General features: G+C 34.6%; 3 protein-coding genes across 4 annotated transcripts in view; 2 read left to right on the forward strand and 1 right to left on the reverse strand.

Annotated features, from left to right (window-relative positions):
• The window catches only part of LOC108969776 (eukaryotic translation initiation factor 2A), a 14,169-nt gene extending 10,379 nt beyond the window's left edge, over positions 1-3,790 (forward strand). The window contains exon 6 of one of the 2 annotated variants that reach the window (XM_018934695.1): positions 2,490-3,790. In XM_018934695.1, coding sequence (XP_018790240.1) covers positions 2,490-2,899 — 410 coding nt within the window. In that variant the 3' untranslated portion in view covers positions 2,900-3,790. Of the gene's footprint in view, positions 1-1,801; positions 2,052-2,489 lie in introns of those variants that run through there. The other variant, XM_018934696.1, reaches the window with a different exon arrangement.
• A 1,532-nt stretch (positions 3,791-5,322) lies between these two features.
• On the reverse strand, positions 5,323-6,060 carry LOC108969780 (40S ribosomal protein S17). The gene is made up of 3 exons (XM_018934700.1): positions 5,958-6,060; positions 5,672-5,823; positions 5,323-5,615 (listed from the first exon to the last, which is right to left on the reverse strand). The coding sequence occupies exons 1-3, from the start codon at positions 5,958-5,960 to the stop codon at positions 5,372-5,374; spliced, it is 399 nt and encodes a 132-aa protein (XP_018790245.1). The 5' UTR covers positions 5,961-6,060; the 3' UTR covers positions 5,323-5,371.
• Positions 6,061-8,226: 2,166 nt separating this feature from the next.
• LOC108969777 (alpha-tubulin N-acetyltransferase 1) overlaps positions 8,227-18,608 on the forward strand; it is a 25,129-nt gene continuing 14,747 nt past the window's right edge. Inside the window, exon 1 of the mRNA XM_018934698.1 lies at positions 8,227-8,381. The gene's annotated coding sequence lies outside the window, so the exon portion shown is untranslated. The remainder of the gene's footprint in view (positions 8,382-18,608) is intronic.

Consider the following 18,608-nt stretch of genomic DNA (forward strand, 5'->3'; position numbering starts at 1 on the left):
GTTGCGGTGGAGGTTTGTCTCTACACACCGACTTATAGCCAGGACTTCAGCCTGAAAAATACTCGGAAAGCTTCCCATCGGAATGGAAAGCTTGGTACGCGGGCCTACAATACTCGCACCTATTCCTTCCGACGTTTTTGAGCCGTCGGTGTACCACCTCAATGTACTATCCCTTAGCATTTACTCAAGAGTGGGGTCGTTCCACTTACTCTTACTACCGAGGGTAACCTTAAACCTTTTACCTGCCAGCCGTCTGCACACCATTAATGCTTTAGTTGCTTTGACCAGCATTTGTCAAGTGTCAAGTAGACTAGTACGAAGACGTTTAAATGAAAATAATTTGTATGGACGTGTGAGCAGAAAAAACCGCTATTGTCGAAAAAAAATATTAAAGCGCGTTTGTCATTCGCTCATAGCCATAGATCAAAAGATTTAAATTTTTGGAAAAGGATACTTTTTACGGACGAAACTAAAATAAACCGGATTGGTCCTGATGATAAAACATTTATACATCGTGGAAAAAACCAAGAAGTCAATCCAAGGTACATCAAAAAGACCGTAAAGCATGGGGAAGGAAATTTAAAAGTACGGGGGTCGTTTTCATGGCGTGGAGTTGGACCCTTAGTAAAGATAGAAGGGAATATGGATAAACTTGCATACCTTAATATACTGAGGAATACAATGGAGCCATATTCCTATGGTATTATGCCTGTAAACTGGATCTTTATGTACGCCAACGATCCAAAGCATACAGAAAATGTGGTAAAAAACTGGCTTGCGCAAGTAAAAATTCCTCTTCTCGATTGGCCAACGCAAAGTCCTGATCTAAAACTTGTGGAATCGAAAACTTGTGAAATGATGTCAAAGAAAATTTAAAAATTGCGACGATCTTTGGGCAGGACTACAGGAAGCGTGGAACTCTATTCCTTTGGGCAGATGCCAAAGGTTAATAGAGGGCTTGCCAAGCAGATGTGAAGCGGTGATAACGAATAACGGTTAATCCACTAAGTATTAACCAAGTTAGATATAATATCAGAGAAATTTTACGCCACGTGTTAATAATATTTATTTTTCTTTACTGATCTTTTAAAGTGCGCTAAATACTTGTCCAAGCCAAATAGGAATGCCAAGGTATATACCAAATTTGGTCAATAACGGTAGAGTAGGTCTTGAGATATACATAGCTATTCACCAAAATGTGGTCGGTACCGCACCCATCATCCATTTACGAACTCTTCCACTTTTTTTTGCAAAAGGAATGTACCAAGTTTCGTAAGGTTATCTTAATTATTACTCCAGTTATCATTTAAATATCTAACTCGGTTATTTTTACGTGATACAAACCACCGTTACGTGAACAAAACTGTTATAGTTTGTAACCACATGTTGCAAGAGTATGAAAGGAGAAAACAAAATATTTAAAATAAAAAAGAAGAAAAACGATTAACTACGGCTGCACCGAAGCGAGGATATTCATCATAGGTGCATTTGTTATAAATAAGTTTAAAGATGTTCGTATTGATATGTACATATATGCTATAGTAGTCCGATCTGAACAATTTCTTTGTTTATATTGTTGCCTTGGACAATAATCCATTTCAAATTGTGTAAAGATATTTCGGCAAATATAAAAGTTTTCCATGCAAGGACATGTATTTCGTAATTCGATTTTTATGGCTGCTATATGTATATCATTGTGGCCCGACATTGTTTTTTAATTTAATTTAATTTAATAAGATCAAAACTTTAAAGTAAAACAAACACTAATTTCACAGCCAAATATCTTTAATTTATTTCTCAGCTAATAAAAGAGTTGACAGTCATCTAAAAACTATGTGGTTCACGGTCCTCTTAATCGCATCGCTACTCTCGTCAACTCCCTGCACAATGACATAGACTTCTATGGAGAATCATATAGCAACAGTTTATAACTATCCTGAAGAGCAAGCTACTCGACTATCACTAGCTTTTCATTCACTAACACATTGTTGCCTGCAATCATTCATTCTAAATCTCATGTCTATAAATGTACTATCCCTCTCAAGCGTATCATATTATAATAATTGATATTATTTTATATTATAAATTGTTTATGTATTTAAATTACTTGTATATTGTTCGTTTAATAATAATAATATAAAATTAATGAATAATTGGAGTTTATGTTCAGAAAATTCCTTTCTATAAAAGGACTTGACACTTTTCGTAGTGAATCAATAGATTTCTATAAATTTATGCCGTTCTGAGGTTAGCCAAGCCGATACTTTGATGCTCATTGTACTGAAAACTAGCTCCTTATATTATCAAGAAAATCATGTTTCAAGTTGATATGTACAATTTTGGTTCAAAATTGAGAGATTTTTTTTCTTAACTTTTCAATCGCTTTTGGTTCAAGTTAAAAAAATTATCAAAAAATGTTCAATGTACACATTTATTACATGAATAATAATAATACTTCCTTTATATAATAATATAATTTATATTTAAAGGTTTCCCAGTTGGCAGAAAAGGCGGTTTGAAAGGAAACAGGATAAAAAATAAGAAAGACACGGTTGTTGGAAATAATGCGACACCTGCAACTAGTGCCGAAAAAGATTTAAAAAACGAATCGAATTTAAATGATGAGCATTTGAATAATCAAGGTCGGAAATTCAAAGCAAAGCAACCATTAAACAAGGAAACAGATGCAAATAGTCAAGAAGGTCAAATACAATCATCAAAAAAACTAAACCCAGAAAAAGAGAAGAAAATTCGGCACGTTGCAAAAAAATTGTCCGACATTAAAAAACTGAAGTTGCGCCAACAGCAAGGTAAAACGCTAGAGTTGAACCAACTAAATAAAATTTCAATGGAGGCTAAGTTCTTGGAGGAATTAAAGATCTTAAAGCTGACTGCATAGATAACATCTGAAACCGACCACATTACATTTTTTAACTGCCACACAATATCCATGCCGTTCAAATTATCTCAAAATTTTTTAGGATTACAAATATGTAAATGGAAAATTGGGATTTTATCTTTATTTTGTATTTACTTTTTGTTTGATAGTGTACAAAACATATTGTATTTATTCCAAAACAATAGAAACATCTATATTCTGTGTAAACAGTTGACAATAAATTTATGTTCGGTATGCGGCTTTATTCTTTAAAATATGCGTTTGTACGTGCAATTGCATCATGAAATTCATACGAAACTATTCGTTGGGCATATGGCAGGTTATGGCCGACTTCGGCAATGTACTACTGCAAAGCATCGATTAATTACAGTATTTGTACCACATCCGTAAGCAACGTTAAACCACATTGGAAACCGATGCATGGTATAATATAACTTGACGTTTTGTAACACTTTTGCAATATTTTATTTAATAGTTTTGTCGAATTTTTAAATGTAATCATAGATTAAATTAAAGCCAAAATTTCTACGTTGCTGAAGCCTATCGTTGTTTAAAATGTAAAATAACCATCAAAAACAATATTTTACTATCAGATATAACCAAATTATAACCTAAACAAAAATTTATTTCAATATGAGCCGTTTCTATTTATATTCCTTTTAGGCGACGATATATAAATGGAAAAAATATGTTTAAAAAAAAATACATTAATTCAGTTTTTAACTTGGCCAATCCTTGAGTTTCAATAAAATACAAAAGGAAACTGAAGCAACAAATAATAATAATTGACAAAAATGAAATAGTAAATCGCCTGAATTACTTGTTAATGGTATGCACAAAGAAACTTCTTAATTTTTATGAAATAATAAAAGCTCAATTCTATAAAGCAAATTAGCGTCTTGTTTTACTGTCATGGGAGTAGCTAACGCTATGAACGCTGCAAATTCAATAAGCTAACTATATATAAACCCCTGGAAGTGAATAGTAGCCATCATTTTCATGCAATTAGATGTAATCAAAGACATAAAAAGATTGTTAGATTTGTTTTATTTAACTTCTTTGGCTGACGCTGTAGAAATTTGTGTCCCACAGTTTCGTTTTTACTTGTGTTGCCATTGTTATCAAGGGTTGGCGCATTTGGAGTCTCTGCTCCCGGAGTTATTACATCTTTCCTAACATTTTTATTATTAGTATTTCCTATAGCTCGTTAGGGCTTTCTTGCCCTAAGGGTTTCAAATTTTATCCTAAAATAAAAATCAATATTTTTTCAATACTTATTAGGCGCAATTATTACAACGGCGAATCGCCTTTCGCTCGAAGGAACGACGAAATATTCATTAACATGTGTTTATAAGTTTACAAGTATACATAAATATCGACGAAGATTTTTGCGAGTTACGGATATATTTTAGAATTGAAAAATGTATTTGCGAGGTTTACTTTTTCCTTCTGGAAGGAACATTGGAAAGTTCTTCAATATACATATGTATATACATATGATTCTTAGATTTTGTCATCGTCGCGAAAAGACGCTTGTAAGCAAATGAATAGTCACTGAAATGTGCTGATATTTGCTTTTGAGGTTCGGACAAGTAAATAACTGTAACTGCAACACTGTTGTTTGTCTGCAAAATACTTATACTTAGTTTTGCGTGGAATATAATGAATGAATCAACTTTGCTTGTTGAGTGTGTGTTTGCGTTCATGAATATAAATTTTGGCAATTTGACCGGCATATTGACTTATGATGCTGTGCGAGGTAAGTAATATTAATAAGATAATGTATGAATTATTTGTTTGACAAAGTCAGACACACATCCATATGTGCATTTATTGTTACTAATGATTCAATTTATATTTATTGTTATTAGGACGACCAACTGGGAACTGCATTGTTTTTCCGGGTAGACCAGCTCAGCACACTTTGTTAGCTTTTGACATTTCACCAGCTTCTATAGTTTTGTGTTCTCTGTTCTACATCCTCTGTGAACAAAAGCAATGTCTGGTCGGAACTTATATTAGAAAAGATTGTGTTTGTTACAACCAAATTTAAAGCATCACTCTTTAACTTATAGAAAAATTACAGCACACAAAATTTTGTGACTTCTATTTAATAGAAGTGAATAAAGAAATGTGAATCTAATATAGCAACTCTCACAAAATGTTGCAATTACAGTTTTTGATGTTATTTTGCATTTAAGGTGACGGTATTAAGCTGGTTTGTAAACATTCGAGTCTTTATAACCATATTTCAATGGGAGCAATATTTGCGGATATGACCAATTAGTATTGTTACATATATCATACCTTTCATTCTATTTCTAACGAGCAATTAATTGTTTACTTCGCTGAAGTAATGTTATTGAAGTAAATGGGATATAGAAAAGAGCTGACACTTTCCTATTCAAGAATTTCAAACGAAATATTTTTGTTAAATTAAAAATGTATTTTTGTTCGCACTAAAACACAAGTTTAATTTCTTCTATTGAATGCGCCACCGGTTGATGGCTGAGTTAATTGTAAACCACGAATATTGTGGAAATCCAAGAGCTTCAACATTTCCTTGGTGTCAGAATCAACTTCAATTATGTCCTGTTCCAAAGCAGATACAGCTGGTACATAATTATCACGACGTTCTCGCTCTTCTTCTTGCAGTTTTATGGAAATGCCTCTAACTTGAGAGTGTCGCAAACGACCCATTAAATGTGTAACATATCTAAAAATTTGGATATTTAGTATAATGTTATTCTCAGTTTGCGCCATAAGACTTACCCAGCAATCTTATTCCTCAATGGCTTTGTAGGAATAATAGCCACTTCTTCACAAATTCTTTTATTTGTGTGGAAATCCAACGTCAAGCGCGTGTAGTATTTCTCAATAATGACCTTTGCGGCCTTCTTAACTGTTTTAGTTCGAACACGACCCTAAAAATTGCAAAAAAAAAAGAAGTCGAAATTTACTAATAAAAATGCCATGCTTATATCAGATGTATTTCAAAAACATTTTTAACAAAAAAAACACTATCTCATTACCACATTAATACATAAAATCCTCTTACCATGGCGAAAGATTAAGCGGAAAAGAACAATACCAGCCAAAAGTAGGTTGTGGAATCATTCCGACCAACTAACCGTATATTTCACACTGCTCAGCTTCTGTTAGACTTCCATCAGACAATTCAAGACTGTGGCCTGTTATACCACATCCCAATAAACCAGAACTAAAGAAACAAAAATCCATCGATAGTATGAAATTCTATATGAAATCGTTTCGTCATACACAGATCAATTTTGCGTTCGTTCTTCACACAGTGAACATGTGCGACAGTCAAGCGAGCCGAACATATCTTCGAATTTACTTCTAATGTAGTACTTTTATTTATTTCTTTGTATTTCGTTAATAAGTTATTCCAACTTTTCTTTTTCTCAATTTTATTTTTATATTTATCACTTTTCTTTTGCCAAATTGCCTATTAATTTTTTATAAGATCAATAAATTCTGATAGGAAATCTCTATTTAGGGGGGGAGCATGCTTAGAAGCTTCAAACTATCGATTTTTTTTAAATCTGTTTAAAAGTTATCTAAGAATATATCCCCAAAGTTATAAATGAGAATTCGAAATATTATCGAAGCTAGAAATAGGTAAATAGTGACCGACCGTTTTTGGCAAAAAGCGAAAACTTTGAAGCACGGTTTCTCGGTTTTTCATTTTTACGATTATTCTTAATTGGCGGGCAGGATAGAAAAAAGTAAACGTCGTATGAAATTGGGGCAAAGTTTGATTATCTCTGGCAGATAATTATCTTCTATTCTAAAACTAAAAAAAATGAGAAAAGTCACGTTTGAACATATTTTTAAACAACATAAAGTAAAATTGAGTTGCTTATGGCTTGGCGATCTTAACGCCAGGGTGGCAAAGGCAGTACAACTGTTGGAAAATTCAATCTCCCATTTGGAGAGGTTTTGTCATCCTCTCCAAAAGGGATGAAGCTGATCGACTTCGCAAGGGCCCGAAATATGGTTATCTGTAGTGCTAGATTCCAGCACAGTAAAATTAAACAAGCTGCTTGTCGAAAGGTTCGACAATCGATCAAGTGGTGATAGGTGGACGATATGTATCCACTGCCCTTAATTTGGACACGACGTCAAGAAGCTAGTATCATAACCGACAGCGAAATACTTTAATATTCCACTTACACTACTACACTCATCAACAACTCAGTATAAGCGAACTCTGGGACGGCATTTCAAGTCCCTTACATACAGCTGCAACCGAAACCATTGGTTTTCGGAAAATGCAAATGAACAGCTGGTACGACAAGGAGTGCAGAGAAAACAGACTGACTACCTCGCAATGTTGCGATCGATCACAATGCAAAAGGTCACACATACAGAGAGTTGAAAAGGGATGCGAGACGCGAATGCCGACAAAAAGTCGTAGAAAATTTCGTCTACCTTGGAACCAATATCAACACCATCAATAATGTCAGCCTGGAAATCTAACGCAGAATAACTCTTGTCAACAGGTGCTACTTCGGACTGAGTAGGCAATTGAGAAGGAAAGTCCTCTCTCGACGAACAAAAACCAAACTCTATAAGTCACTCATTATTCCCGTCCTGCTATATTGCTATATGGTGCAGAGGCACGGACGATGACAACAACTGATGAGTCGACGTTACCAGTTTTCGAGGGAAAGGTTCTGCGAAAGATTTATGATCCTTTGAGCGTTGGCCACGCTGAATATCGCATTCGATGGAACGATGAACTGTATATGACGACATTGATATAGCTCCAGCTCTGAAAGTAGACTCAGTACCCGCCAGGAGAAGCAGAGGAAGACCTCCAATCCATTGGAAAGACCAGGTGGAGAAGGACCTGGTTTCGCTTGGAATCTCCAATTGACGCCACGTAGCAAAACGAAGAAACGACTGGCAGGGAAGCAACAATAAAAATAGCAACTCCTGCTGATCAAAGCATAAAAAGTTGACATCTGATTCATATAAAACATTTCCTTCGCATTGTCTTAGATTTGCTCTGATGTTCGATGAGAGGAGAAACAAAGCAAAGCGGAGCGAATCGTAGGTAACAACCGCTTTGCTTTCTTGGTTTCGTTGTCAAAGTATAATGTATCAATGAATATGACCAGTAAGGCCGAATTGACCAATTTAAAAGATTTACTCATTGAACAATTCGGCCTATTTCAGAAATGGCAATAGAAAAATGGTAATCTTTTTAAAGTTTGTTGCGAATAAATACTACGGTCTGATTGTGTGATGGCAACTTGGCTAATTGGAATGAATTTCAAGTTATCGAAATTAATTTCACATTTCTAATTTGTTTACCTCACAGGTAATATCGAATTGCAATTGTTTATATTTACAAAAAATAATGTTCGGTAATACTAATGACTTAAAAATGCAATATTATTTGTTTAGTATAATTTAAATCCAGAAGTGTTGTTACAAAGTGCAAATATAACGGGTAGGTTGATGAATATTAATAATTATATACCAAGAAATGAAAATGCATGTTATTTACATACATATGTATATAGTACATAGATGGTATATTATAAATAAGTTGTAACTTAAGAAGTATTGCAAGTACTTCTAGTAACATATATATTGTTGAAACCTCCTGCCTTGAACTTTTCTGTAGTTATTTAGTGCTAAAATCGAAGGAGGAGCCTCCCTTGAGTAATAATATAAAAGTATACACGAACGGGACACTTTTACATTTGAAGATATTTGAACTGAACGTTAAAAAATTCATTGAATTCAAGTACATATGTGACGACTGCGATTTAAAAGAGCATCCCTCGATTTCGGGCTAAAATGGGTATGTATGGACAGGATTTCGAGGTTAAGAAAATATATATATATCAGGCCGGGTCGATTTATATGGAAGGAAAAAAACCAACAAAGCGGCTAGCAAAAACGAAAACTACAGAAAATTTTGCCAAGAAACCATTTGTTTAAAATTAATTCCCAGTTCGCGCAGAGCGACTTTAGATTTTGAGGTCATACTTATTAAATTGTACTCAAAAACCTATACTTTCATAAGAAGCAATCCGGAAAATTGTGCTTATCTCGTCTCTATTCTTTGCAATTGCGCATCGGGGAACTGTTGTCAGAAGCTGTACACAACGCTCAGTTGCTTGGGTATGACATGGAATCCCTGGGTCAGGAAGTGGCGGATCATCAGACTCAATACAAGTGTTCGTATAGAATGTTTGCTGAGAATGGAGGCTCAAACAAAACACTGTCATCATCTAGATCAACCAGATCAAAGTAGTCTGCACATTCCAAGTGTATTGCGTGCTTTTTGTCTTAAATCTTTAGATTAGTCGGACCACAAACTTTATCTCTATAATTTAATATCTTTTTTATGGCTCGCGAACCTCTTTTCTCTTATCATAAAGCATTGCCAGTAAGATATTTTCAGGATAAGCGAATTATGAATTATTTTGGATTATTTTTTTTTTTTGTATAAATTTAAAAAACAAGAGACTGCCGTATACAACTGAGTTGTAGAACTTAATGTTAAAGTACATCGGTACGTAAACTTTCATTATGTAAGTTGCCAAAGTTTTTAAATTCGGTGATGGTGGACTATTTGTCACGTATAAACGTAAGAGTCTGCTTGCCTTTGTTAGCCATCGAGAGTGCACAATTTGTCCCGGTTTGCTGGCTAAATTTCGTTGCAGAAACCATCACAAACTACATTTGCCATTATATACAAGTACTGAACGTCAGTAGAGAGCGCTTTTTTTGGGAATGGGTGAAGGCATATCTCCCAACGAAATGGCCTTAAAGTCGGGTACAGTCCACAGAAAGATTTTATTTATTTAGCTCAGATCAAAATATACATGGCTTACCGCCATCTGCTCGCAAATTTCGATTTGCTTTGTTATTATCCCACTAGCTATGCGCGGTCCGCTTGTAGTGCACTTTCCCAATGCGGAGAACAAGTGACGAAGTGGAGGTTCATTAAAGTGTAATAAACAAACAAACCAATGGTTTATTCAACATGACTTCGAATCTCCTTAAAATTAAATTTTCAGAACCCGTATTTGTTGCTTCTCCATCACAGCAAATTCCAATCAGTCTCTCAAGGGACATATTCTTTTCTATAAGGAACTCGCACAATTGCCTCGGTTTTGTTTTAGCGTCTTCGGCGTTGACTTTTACGTAACCCAACAATCTGCTCTCAGGCTCTTAAACGAACCACTAAATGCGATTCTTTTACCATTCTCGGATGATATCTTCCATTCTCTTCTTCGCTCGTCAGAGAGTCGTTTTTTCTGCCATCAAAGGAGAAGGCTACCAGATCACAGTCATTGCGTTGCTTCCTTCGCAGAGAATCCCCACATTTCTTTCTTTCACTTGAAACTTTAGATTTTTCCATAATTATTGGTTCCCCATTTTCATCTTTAAAGTCAATATCTTTGATAAGCGATGTGGCCAAAAAAGAAGCAACTCTATTACCGATTCCAAACCTATCGCACGCCATATCGAAATGAGGTGTATCGTAGCAAGGCAGTGTTTTTGCGCACTGACATTTTCCAATATAAAACACTTGATCAATTATTTCCAGTAACGTTGAAGACTTACTTGGTCTCTTTTTAAATTTTATTTCATTATGATATTTATTTAGCAATGTTTTCAGTTTTTCCGAGGCAGTTTATTCATTGATTTGCGGAATGTTTAGTTTATTCCAAATTTTTTTTGCCACTTGTGTGTTAAGCTTACGGAACGATAGCTTTTTTTTATTATTATTTTTTGCTCAGCCACGTAAAAATAAGTAGTAATTTAATACGTCACGATTACTTGGTCTTGATCTCAATCTCACTCAAATCTCTTAGCAAGCCAATATTCAGACTGGGAAGAACACAAGACCCGGAGTTCATTGAAATTGGATCAATTTCTGAATTGACTGACATTGCAGACGTTTCCAATATAATTTTTTAATGAAAACTATTTAAAACTTGAATAAATTATTTAGAACACACTATTGTTTATTCAACGCAGACCACCTGTATGGTAAGAGTACCGTACGATTGCTTTTTTTTGTTGTTTTTTGCTCAGCCACGTGAAAAAAAACAAATAAGTTACAAAAGCCTGCTATTATTGCATTAATTGTGTTGTTTTACATGCGTTTATTTTATTCAATTTAATGGAAGTGAGTGATATTGATTACAGATATTACATGACAGCTTAACTTAAGTTACAGTGCTATGGATTCTTCGCAGGGTTGCAATTAAACTGCTCCGTTCTCTCCAACACCTCCCCTCGAAGAATTTTGATTGCATTATAATTTATGAACATTTATTCGTCATGCCCATATTTTCGATGCATTTGTAGTGTTTTTCCATAGGCAATCCTTTCTCTGTTCTGTTGGCATATAATTCAAATTGATATCGCCGCTTTGATGCTTCTCGCGAATGAAGTGATGACGTACATCTATGTGCTTAGKACGTGAATGGAATGCTATGCTCTGGACTACTGTGCACTTTGGCTGTCGTTGTAAATAGTTATACTTTCGTGCTTAAACCCGATCTCATTCACCATTTCTCGTAAGTACATAGCCTCTTTTGTAGCTTCACTCAAAGCCATGTATTCGGATTCAGTACTTGAAAGTGATACTGTCTTCTGCTTTCGGGCCAGGATATTTCGGCTCCAGCCAATATAAAAGAGTAACCGCAATATGAACGTCTATCGGTTAAATTACCACCCCAATCAGCATCGACGACTGCGTACAATTCTTCATCTGTCTGCTCATAAAGTAAACCATAATTTAAAGTTCCTTTTAAATATCTCAATACTCTTTTGGCAGCTTTCCAATCCTCGAAACTATAATTAGAATTAAATTGGCTTAGAAAATTAACTGCAAATGCTAAATCAGGTCATGTTGTTGCAGCCAAATACAATAGAGCACCAATTAAACTTTGATATGGAATATTCTGTATTTCTTTGTTGTCTGATTTAACTGGTTTTTCAAGTTTGCAATTGTATTCGAGGGGTGTCTTGACTGGTTTACAGTCTTCCATTTTAAAACGTTTTAAAATATTAATATCGTAATCTCGTTGATTTAAAAATAATGTATGATTCTTCAAGACTATTTTTTCTTTCAGCTATGCCATTTTGCTGTGGTGTATAAGGAGCGCTCAAACGCCGCTTAATTTCACATTAATTTAAATAGTTTTGAAATTCGTTACTCCAACCCGTTGTCCGTCTGTAGTGTTTTAACTTTCTTCCCTTTATACGTTTCCGCCATATTCTTAAATATTTTAAATTTTTCTAAAACTTCTGACTTATTTTTCAAGAAATAAACCTCGGAATATCTCGAAAAATCGTCAGTGAATGTCACGAAGTACTTTGCACCTGAATGTGAGCAAACTTTCATTGGACCGCAAACGTCGCTGTGTACAATCTCTAGTAACTCGGTTGTACGTTGATCCTTCTGCTTTGAAAAGCTTTCTCGTGTTTGTTTTTCGCAAGTTTGCAGTTTTTCATTTGTATGAAAATTTATACCGTGTACCATACCAATTGCGCGTTTTAAGTCTTTTTCGTTTAGATGGCCCATTCATACGTGCCATGTATTTATGCTATTTGGCTTCATTTGCGAAAATCTCGCAGATTGATCAGAGCCTTTAACGTAGTAAAAGTCACCGATTCTTATCGCTGTCAGAATAGTTTTGCCATTCTTTGAAATGACAGCTTCATTTCGCCGAAAAATTACTTCACATCCCTTATTCGTAATTTTCGAAACGGATAGTAAATTCGTTCTTAAATCTTTAACGTACAATACATCTTCGAAATTAATTCGCTCTTCGCTATTATTTTCGTTGATAATAACTTTAACGTTACCTATACCCGTGAATTTAGCTGTGTTGTTGTTTGCTAGGCTGAGAGTCTTGCTAATCTCTCTAAAGTTATTGAATTCACTCTTTTTCGCACTCATATGTGATGAACAGCTGCGTTTGTTATTGTACGTGCTGATTCGAATAACATGGATTTTTCGATTTTTTTTTTTTCGTTCCTGTAGTTGTGTTGTAGTTTTTTACCTTTTGTTTTGATGGACAATTTGGTGATATGTGACCAACTTCGCCGCACTTGTAGCAAGTTCATTTATCTTGCTTTTCTTTTGTTGACTTTTTGTTGTGATTGTTATTTGTATATCTGATGTTTGATCTTCGTTGAGCAATTACCACGTTATGCTCTGCTGCTGCTCCTTTTGCTTGCCTGGTTTGTTCTTCTTCCAGTATCTTAACTCTTAAAATATCTGGCTTGGGAAGTTCAACTCGAGTTTCCAGCACACATCGGAACGTCTCAAATGAATCTGGTAAACTATAAAGAAGCAATATAGTTAATAAATCATCCCCAACAGTAACATTTATTTCCTTCAATTTGTTGACAGCATGGAAAAATTTGTTTAGATGTTCGCGAACGTTATTGCCCTCCTTCATGCGGGCGAGTGGAATACGTTTCAGTAGGGTGGCTTTTCGCGCAGGACCCTTTGACTGGAACGTAGACTCCAACTTTTTCCACATTTCGTATGAAGTTTCGCATTCAGTTATCAGACCCAATTCTGATGGCATAATTGAAAGCATTATATCCGCGCAGGCCTTCTCATCGAAATGTCTCCACTTCTCTGCGTTATCGTCCTTTGGACAAGGTATAGCTCCAGATGCGTAGCTCTATAAGTCAGCTTTCACAAGAATTGCACGCATGTGCAACTTCCAGGTATCGTAGTTATCCGCGTTAGCGGATCAATCCTCACAGTTGAGCTCGCCATTTATATTACTATCACCATATATAATTCAATTGATGATGTACGAAACTTTTTAGCCGCAGGAAGCTTATAGTTTTCGAGATATTCGCGATTAAAGTTGAAATTTTGCAATATTTTAATTACATATTTCCGGTATTTAAAATTAATTTTTCACTTAAATTTTTCAATTTTATATACACTAACACATCACTTATACATTTACACACATTTATTTTATATAATATAGTGCAAAAATTGCTTTTAATATACATTTAAATTATTGTTGAAATATGATTATTTAAGAATAACAAATGTATTACAAAGTGTCAAATAATCAAATAAAGTCCAAAAATTCAACTATTTAAAATGCCATTTATAATCAATTTTATAGTTATATTTTTAACTTTTATATCCACTAACACTTTACTTATTCGTAATTTAACTTTTGTTAATTTATTTTTGTTCATACAATAACAAAAGGGTCATGATTAATGGTTTTCTAAAAACTCATTGATACAATGCCAGAGCCGTTTTGCACTAAGCAATGTTACTGTCCTTTGGAAGGAGAAAGTAAAATATACCGGTATTATTGATAAAAAATTTATTTATAAACAACACTTTTTGTATATTATTCATAAAATAAATATTTTATTTAAGATCCTATATTCACTCATAAATCATATATCTGGTCCAAATACAATAAACTGCTCATTTTTATATAAGTTTTTCAACGCCTAATTTTCTATAGAGCGCCAGTCTGTGACAGTATTCCAAATTGTCACTTAAGAAAATTGCTATATTGTGATATAAAGCCAACTTTTTAAAATGATACTGAACCTACCACGGCACCACTCCACACTGCAACTTCTGACTAATATAAAACTAGTATCGGTCAGACTTCATAAACTAACGTAAAACTATAACTCCATTTTCTGTTATTCAGTTTCTGCTTTTATGTAAATGTACATACATACATACATATGTACGTATTCTTAATTTTTTAGCAAAAGGGGTTTATTTCTAAATTTTGCCGTCTAATTATTTATTTTTATAACTAAGTTTGAATCATAATTATCACTTTTATAGTTAAGTAGATAAGACAATTAATTTCAACTTTTATGTTAATTATTAGTTGACACCACTTGTAAACTTAAATTTGTCAATAAATAAATAATAATAATTATTATTATATTTAAAAATGTAATAAATAAAAACCATAAATAGCATATTTATATATATATTCTTAACCTCTATCTGTCTATATCCATTTTAACTCCGAATTCGGGGGATGCAATTCTAAGGTCCACTCGACCTCTATTCTGCTTTCGCGGCCTTCAAAAGAATAACCCCGGTCAATCCGTGATGTGTCAAGAGAGGCAAGTACTGTGCGATTTTGCATTACCCAAAAATATGTTTATGATTCCTGTATTTGAGATATAATTTTTCGTTATCTTCGTTTGTGAAACTTATATATTTGCCAGGGGCCTATTCTGTAACTCGATTCGAAAAAAAAAATATAATTCGGATTTTTTTAATTATGTAACTCAATTTTCGGATTTTCAAACCAATTTTCGAATAAACTATTCGTTAGCTTTTGAGTTGTAGTAAGCAAAAACGAAAATTATACGTATTTAATATGATTAATTCGGTATATCGAGGACTTGCGACTATCCGAATACTGCAAACCGAATGTTATTATTCGAATAATGTTCTATTCGGTTAACACGGTTAGTCAATTAGTCGAATACCATAACTTCTATTTTTATTATATATTTATATTATTATATTTATATAGGTACGTAGAAAAATTTTTTAAAAGTTAAACGCTTACTATTCGAATAGTCGACAGAGAACTGTTAACCGGATAGTCCAAAATGAGCGGTTAATCGAAAACCGGTTAATTCGGTTAGTCTATTAGTCGAATACCAGCAGCTCTAACATATTTATTTTTTAAGTTTTATTTTACACATGGGGAGCAAAAAAACATTCCAAATAACCATTGGGAAAAGTACGAATGTTTAATTACGAAGAAGCCCAAAATTTGGTCAGTAGAAGATGTAACGTGGGGAATGTTTATTATTATTCGAAAAACATTATTTGGCATCTGTTTCTTGAATATTATATTTTTCAAATGTTGTCCGCTGCTACGTCTTGGTGGCCAGTCGACCGACTCAATGCTCGCAATAGTGCTTCGTGTGCACTCTCAGCTTCTTCTTCTTGATTGGCGTAGACACCGCTTACGCGATTATAGCCGAGTTAACAACAGCGCGCCAGTCGTTTCTTCTTTTCGCTACGTGGCGCCAATTAGATATTCCAAGTGAAGCCAGGTCCTTCTCCACTTGGTCCTTCCAACGGAGTGGAGGTCTTCCTCTTCCTCTGCTTCCCYCRGCGGGTACTGCGTCGAATACTTTCAGAGCTGGAGCGTTTTCGTCCATCCRGAMAACATRACCKAGCCAGCGYAGCCGCTGYCTTTTAATYCGCTGAACTATGTCAATGTCGTCGTATATCTCGTACAGCTCATCRTTCCATCGAATGCGATATTCGCCGTGGCCAACGCGCAAAGGACCATAAATCTTTCGCAGAACTTTTCTCTCGAAAACTCGCAACGTCGACTCATCAGTTGTTGTCATCGCCCAAGCCTCTGCACCATATAGCAAGACGGGTATTATGAGTGACTTATAGAGTTTGGTTTTTTTTTGTCGAGAGATTACTTTGCTTCTAAATTGCCTACTCAGTCCGGAGTGGCACCTATTGGCAAGAGTTATCCTGCGTTGGATTTCTAGGCTGACATTGTTGGTGGTGTTTACGCTGGTTCCAAGCACTCTCAGCTACGGCTGCTATATTTCCTTCACTTTTCCAATAATGAAAAATGGGTGATGGTGTTGCGAATAGTACACAAGTAGGCATATTATGTTGAGCATAAGATGAGCGAAGCGCAAGAAACACATTATTTACAGAACGTGAATTTTCGTAATAAAGTTCAACGATTTGCAAACATTGATCAGGTATTAGTCTTTATATAGTGTCACAGAATCTGATTGAATTTTCTTCTTTTCGAACATACGCAAAACCAATATTCGAACCAGCTGTTCACTAATGTGACAAAATATGAAATGAATACATTTGGAAGTAATCCTATTAAAGTTTTTAATGAGTTCCGAATTAAAAAAAGATTTTAAGATATAACATTTATCGAATGAATAAAAACACATTTGGGTTAAATATTCGGATTTTTTTTTCCAAATACTCAATAATTAAGACATTTCGTGTTTTATACTTATGATTTCCCCTATAGAAATAAAGATAAATTAATTCGAAATAATAAAATAACTTGATTTTTTAACTTACATTTAAAATCTGTGAGCGACTTTCTTCTTGTTTGTTTCTGATAGCAAAACCGATAAAATTGGTTTCCGTTACACCTAAAACCAATACAAATTCTGTTTCGAATATCAAACCAATAATATCTGAGTTCATGACACCGGTTTTTGATCAGTTATAATTCTGATTCCGACAACTATCCCTGAACATGACAACTGATGCATGACACGACTTAAACGTGATCTGCCAGAAAAGGCTATTGAAAAAATTATCTCTACTTGGATCATCAATTGTTATGTTGTATTAATAAAAAGTTTTAACTTTTTCGGAACTCAATCCAATATAGTTTCTAAGGAAGTATCTGATACCCTCAAAACTGGTGAAGACAATTTTCCTTTAAAGTATGAATGGGTTTTGGTCACTTTTTTGTTGTCTTCATCTACCTTTTTACTAAAACCGAGTATCTATCAAACAGCCTTCCTTCTGTACTATTAGGCGAATACGCTTCTCTAGGTACTAAATGCTGTTTTGCTAGTGACATGAAGCGTGATCCGGCCAAAAAAACGTGGACACTTCACTGCCATACAAGCAATTTTGTCACATTTTTCACTTATAATTATTCAGCAATATTTCCTCGAGAATCGGCTATACAAAATTCCTGTCTAGGTAGCTGAGGAAAGTCCGCTGAAGACGTAAGTCTCGTCATCCGTTTTGGATCATTCGAATTTCTTAACAAAGCTTCTTAGCTCGTTTTGTGGTCTCGTGGTCACAACGATTACTTTTACAGTCGTTTCTTCTTTTCGCAAGGTGGCGCCAATTGGAGATCCCGAGCGAAGCTAGATCCTTCTTCGTCAAGACCTAGCCAGCGTAGCCGCTGTCTTTTAATTCACTGAACTATATCAATGTCGTGATATACAGTTCATCGTTCCATCGAATGCGATATTCACCGTGGCCTACGCGCAAAGGACCATAAATCTTCCGCAGAACCTTTATTTCGAAAACTCATAACGTCGACTCATCAGATGTTGTCATCGTCCATGTCTCTGCATCATATAGCAGGACGGGAATGAATGAGTGACTTTGAGAGTTTTGTTTTTGTTCGGACTTTACTTCTCAGTTGCCTACTTAGTTCAAAGTAGCACCTGTTGTTGTTGCGGTTGATGCTGATTCCAGAAATCACACGTTATAAATTTTTCGTTTTCAAATTACATTAAACTTGTGAATTCGGTTTTAAGAACAAGGTATTATATTTCGAAATCAGATCAAAAATTGTTCGATTTCTGGAATATTCAAATTCTATTTTTAAACAGAATCACTTCGTTTGGATGGGAAAGTGAAGTACTGAACATGGTTGAATATGTTCTTAAATTGTCTCGAATTTCATTTACATACATACAATTTCGGGAAAGCGTCAACTAATTAAAACCGCGGGTGTTGACGTTTAYGAATGTAAAATTTTTAAATAAAAAATATATCTGCTTTTAAAAATTTTGATTAATTATAAACTAAAACCAAATATAAACAAGTAAGGAAGGGCTAAGTTCGGGTGTCACCGAACATTTTATACTCTCGCATGATAAAGTGATAATTGAGATTTCAGGCGTGGTTGTGAAC

Source organism: Bactrocera latifrons, unplaced genomic scaffold (genome assembly GCF_001853355.1).
Source record: "Bactrocera latifrons isolate USDA-ARS-PBARC rearing strain unplaced genomic scaffold, ASM185335v1 scaffold_265, whole genome shotgun sequence".
Lineage (NCBI taxonomy): Eukaryota > Metazoa > Arthropoda > Insecta > Diptera > Tephritidae > Bactrocera > Bactrocera latifrons.

Coding starts and splice junctions, on each gene's coding strand:
- LOC108969780 (XM_018934700.1), bottom strand. Junction 5,616..5,671: donor TTGAGGAATAAGATTGCTGG/GTAAGTCTTATG, acceptor CCAAATTTTTAG/ATATGTTACACATTTAATGG.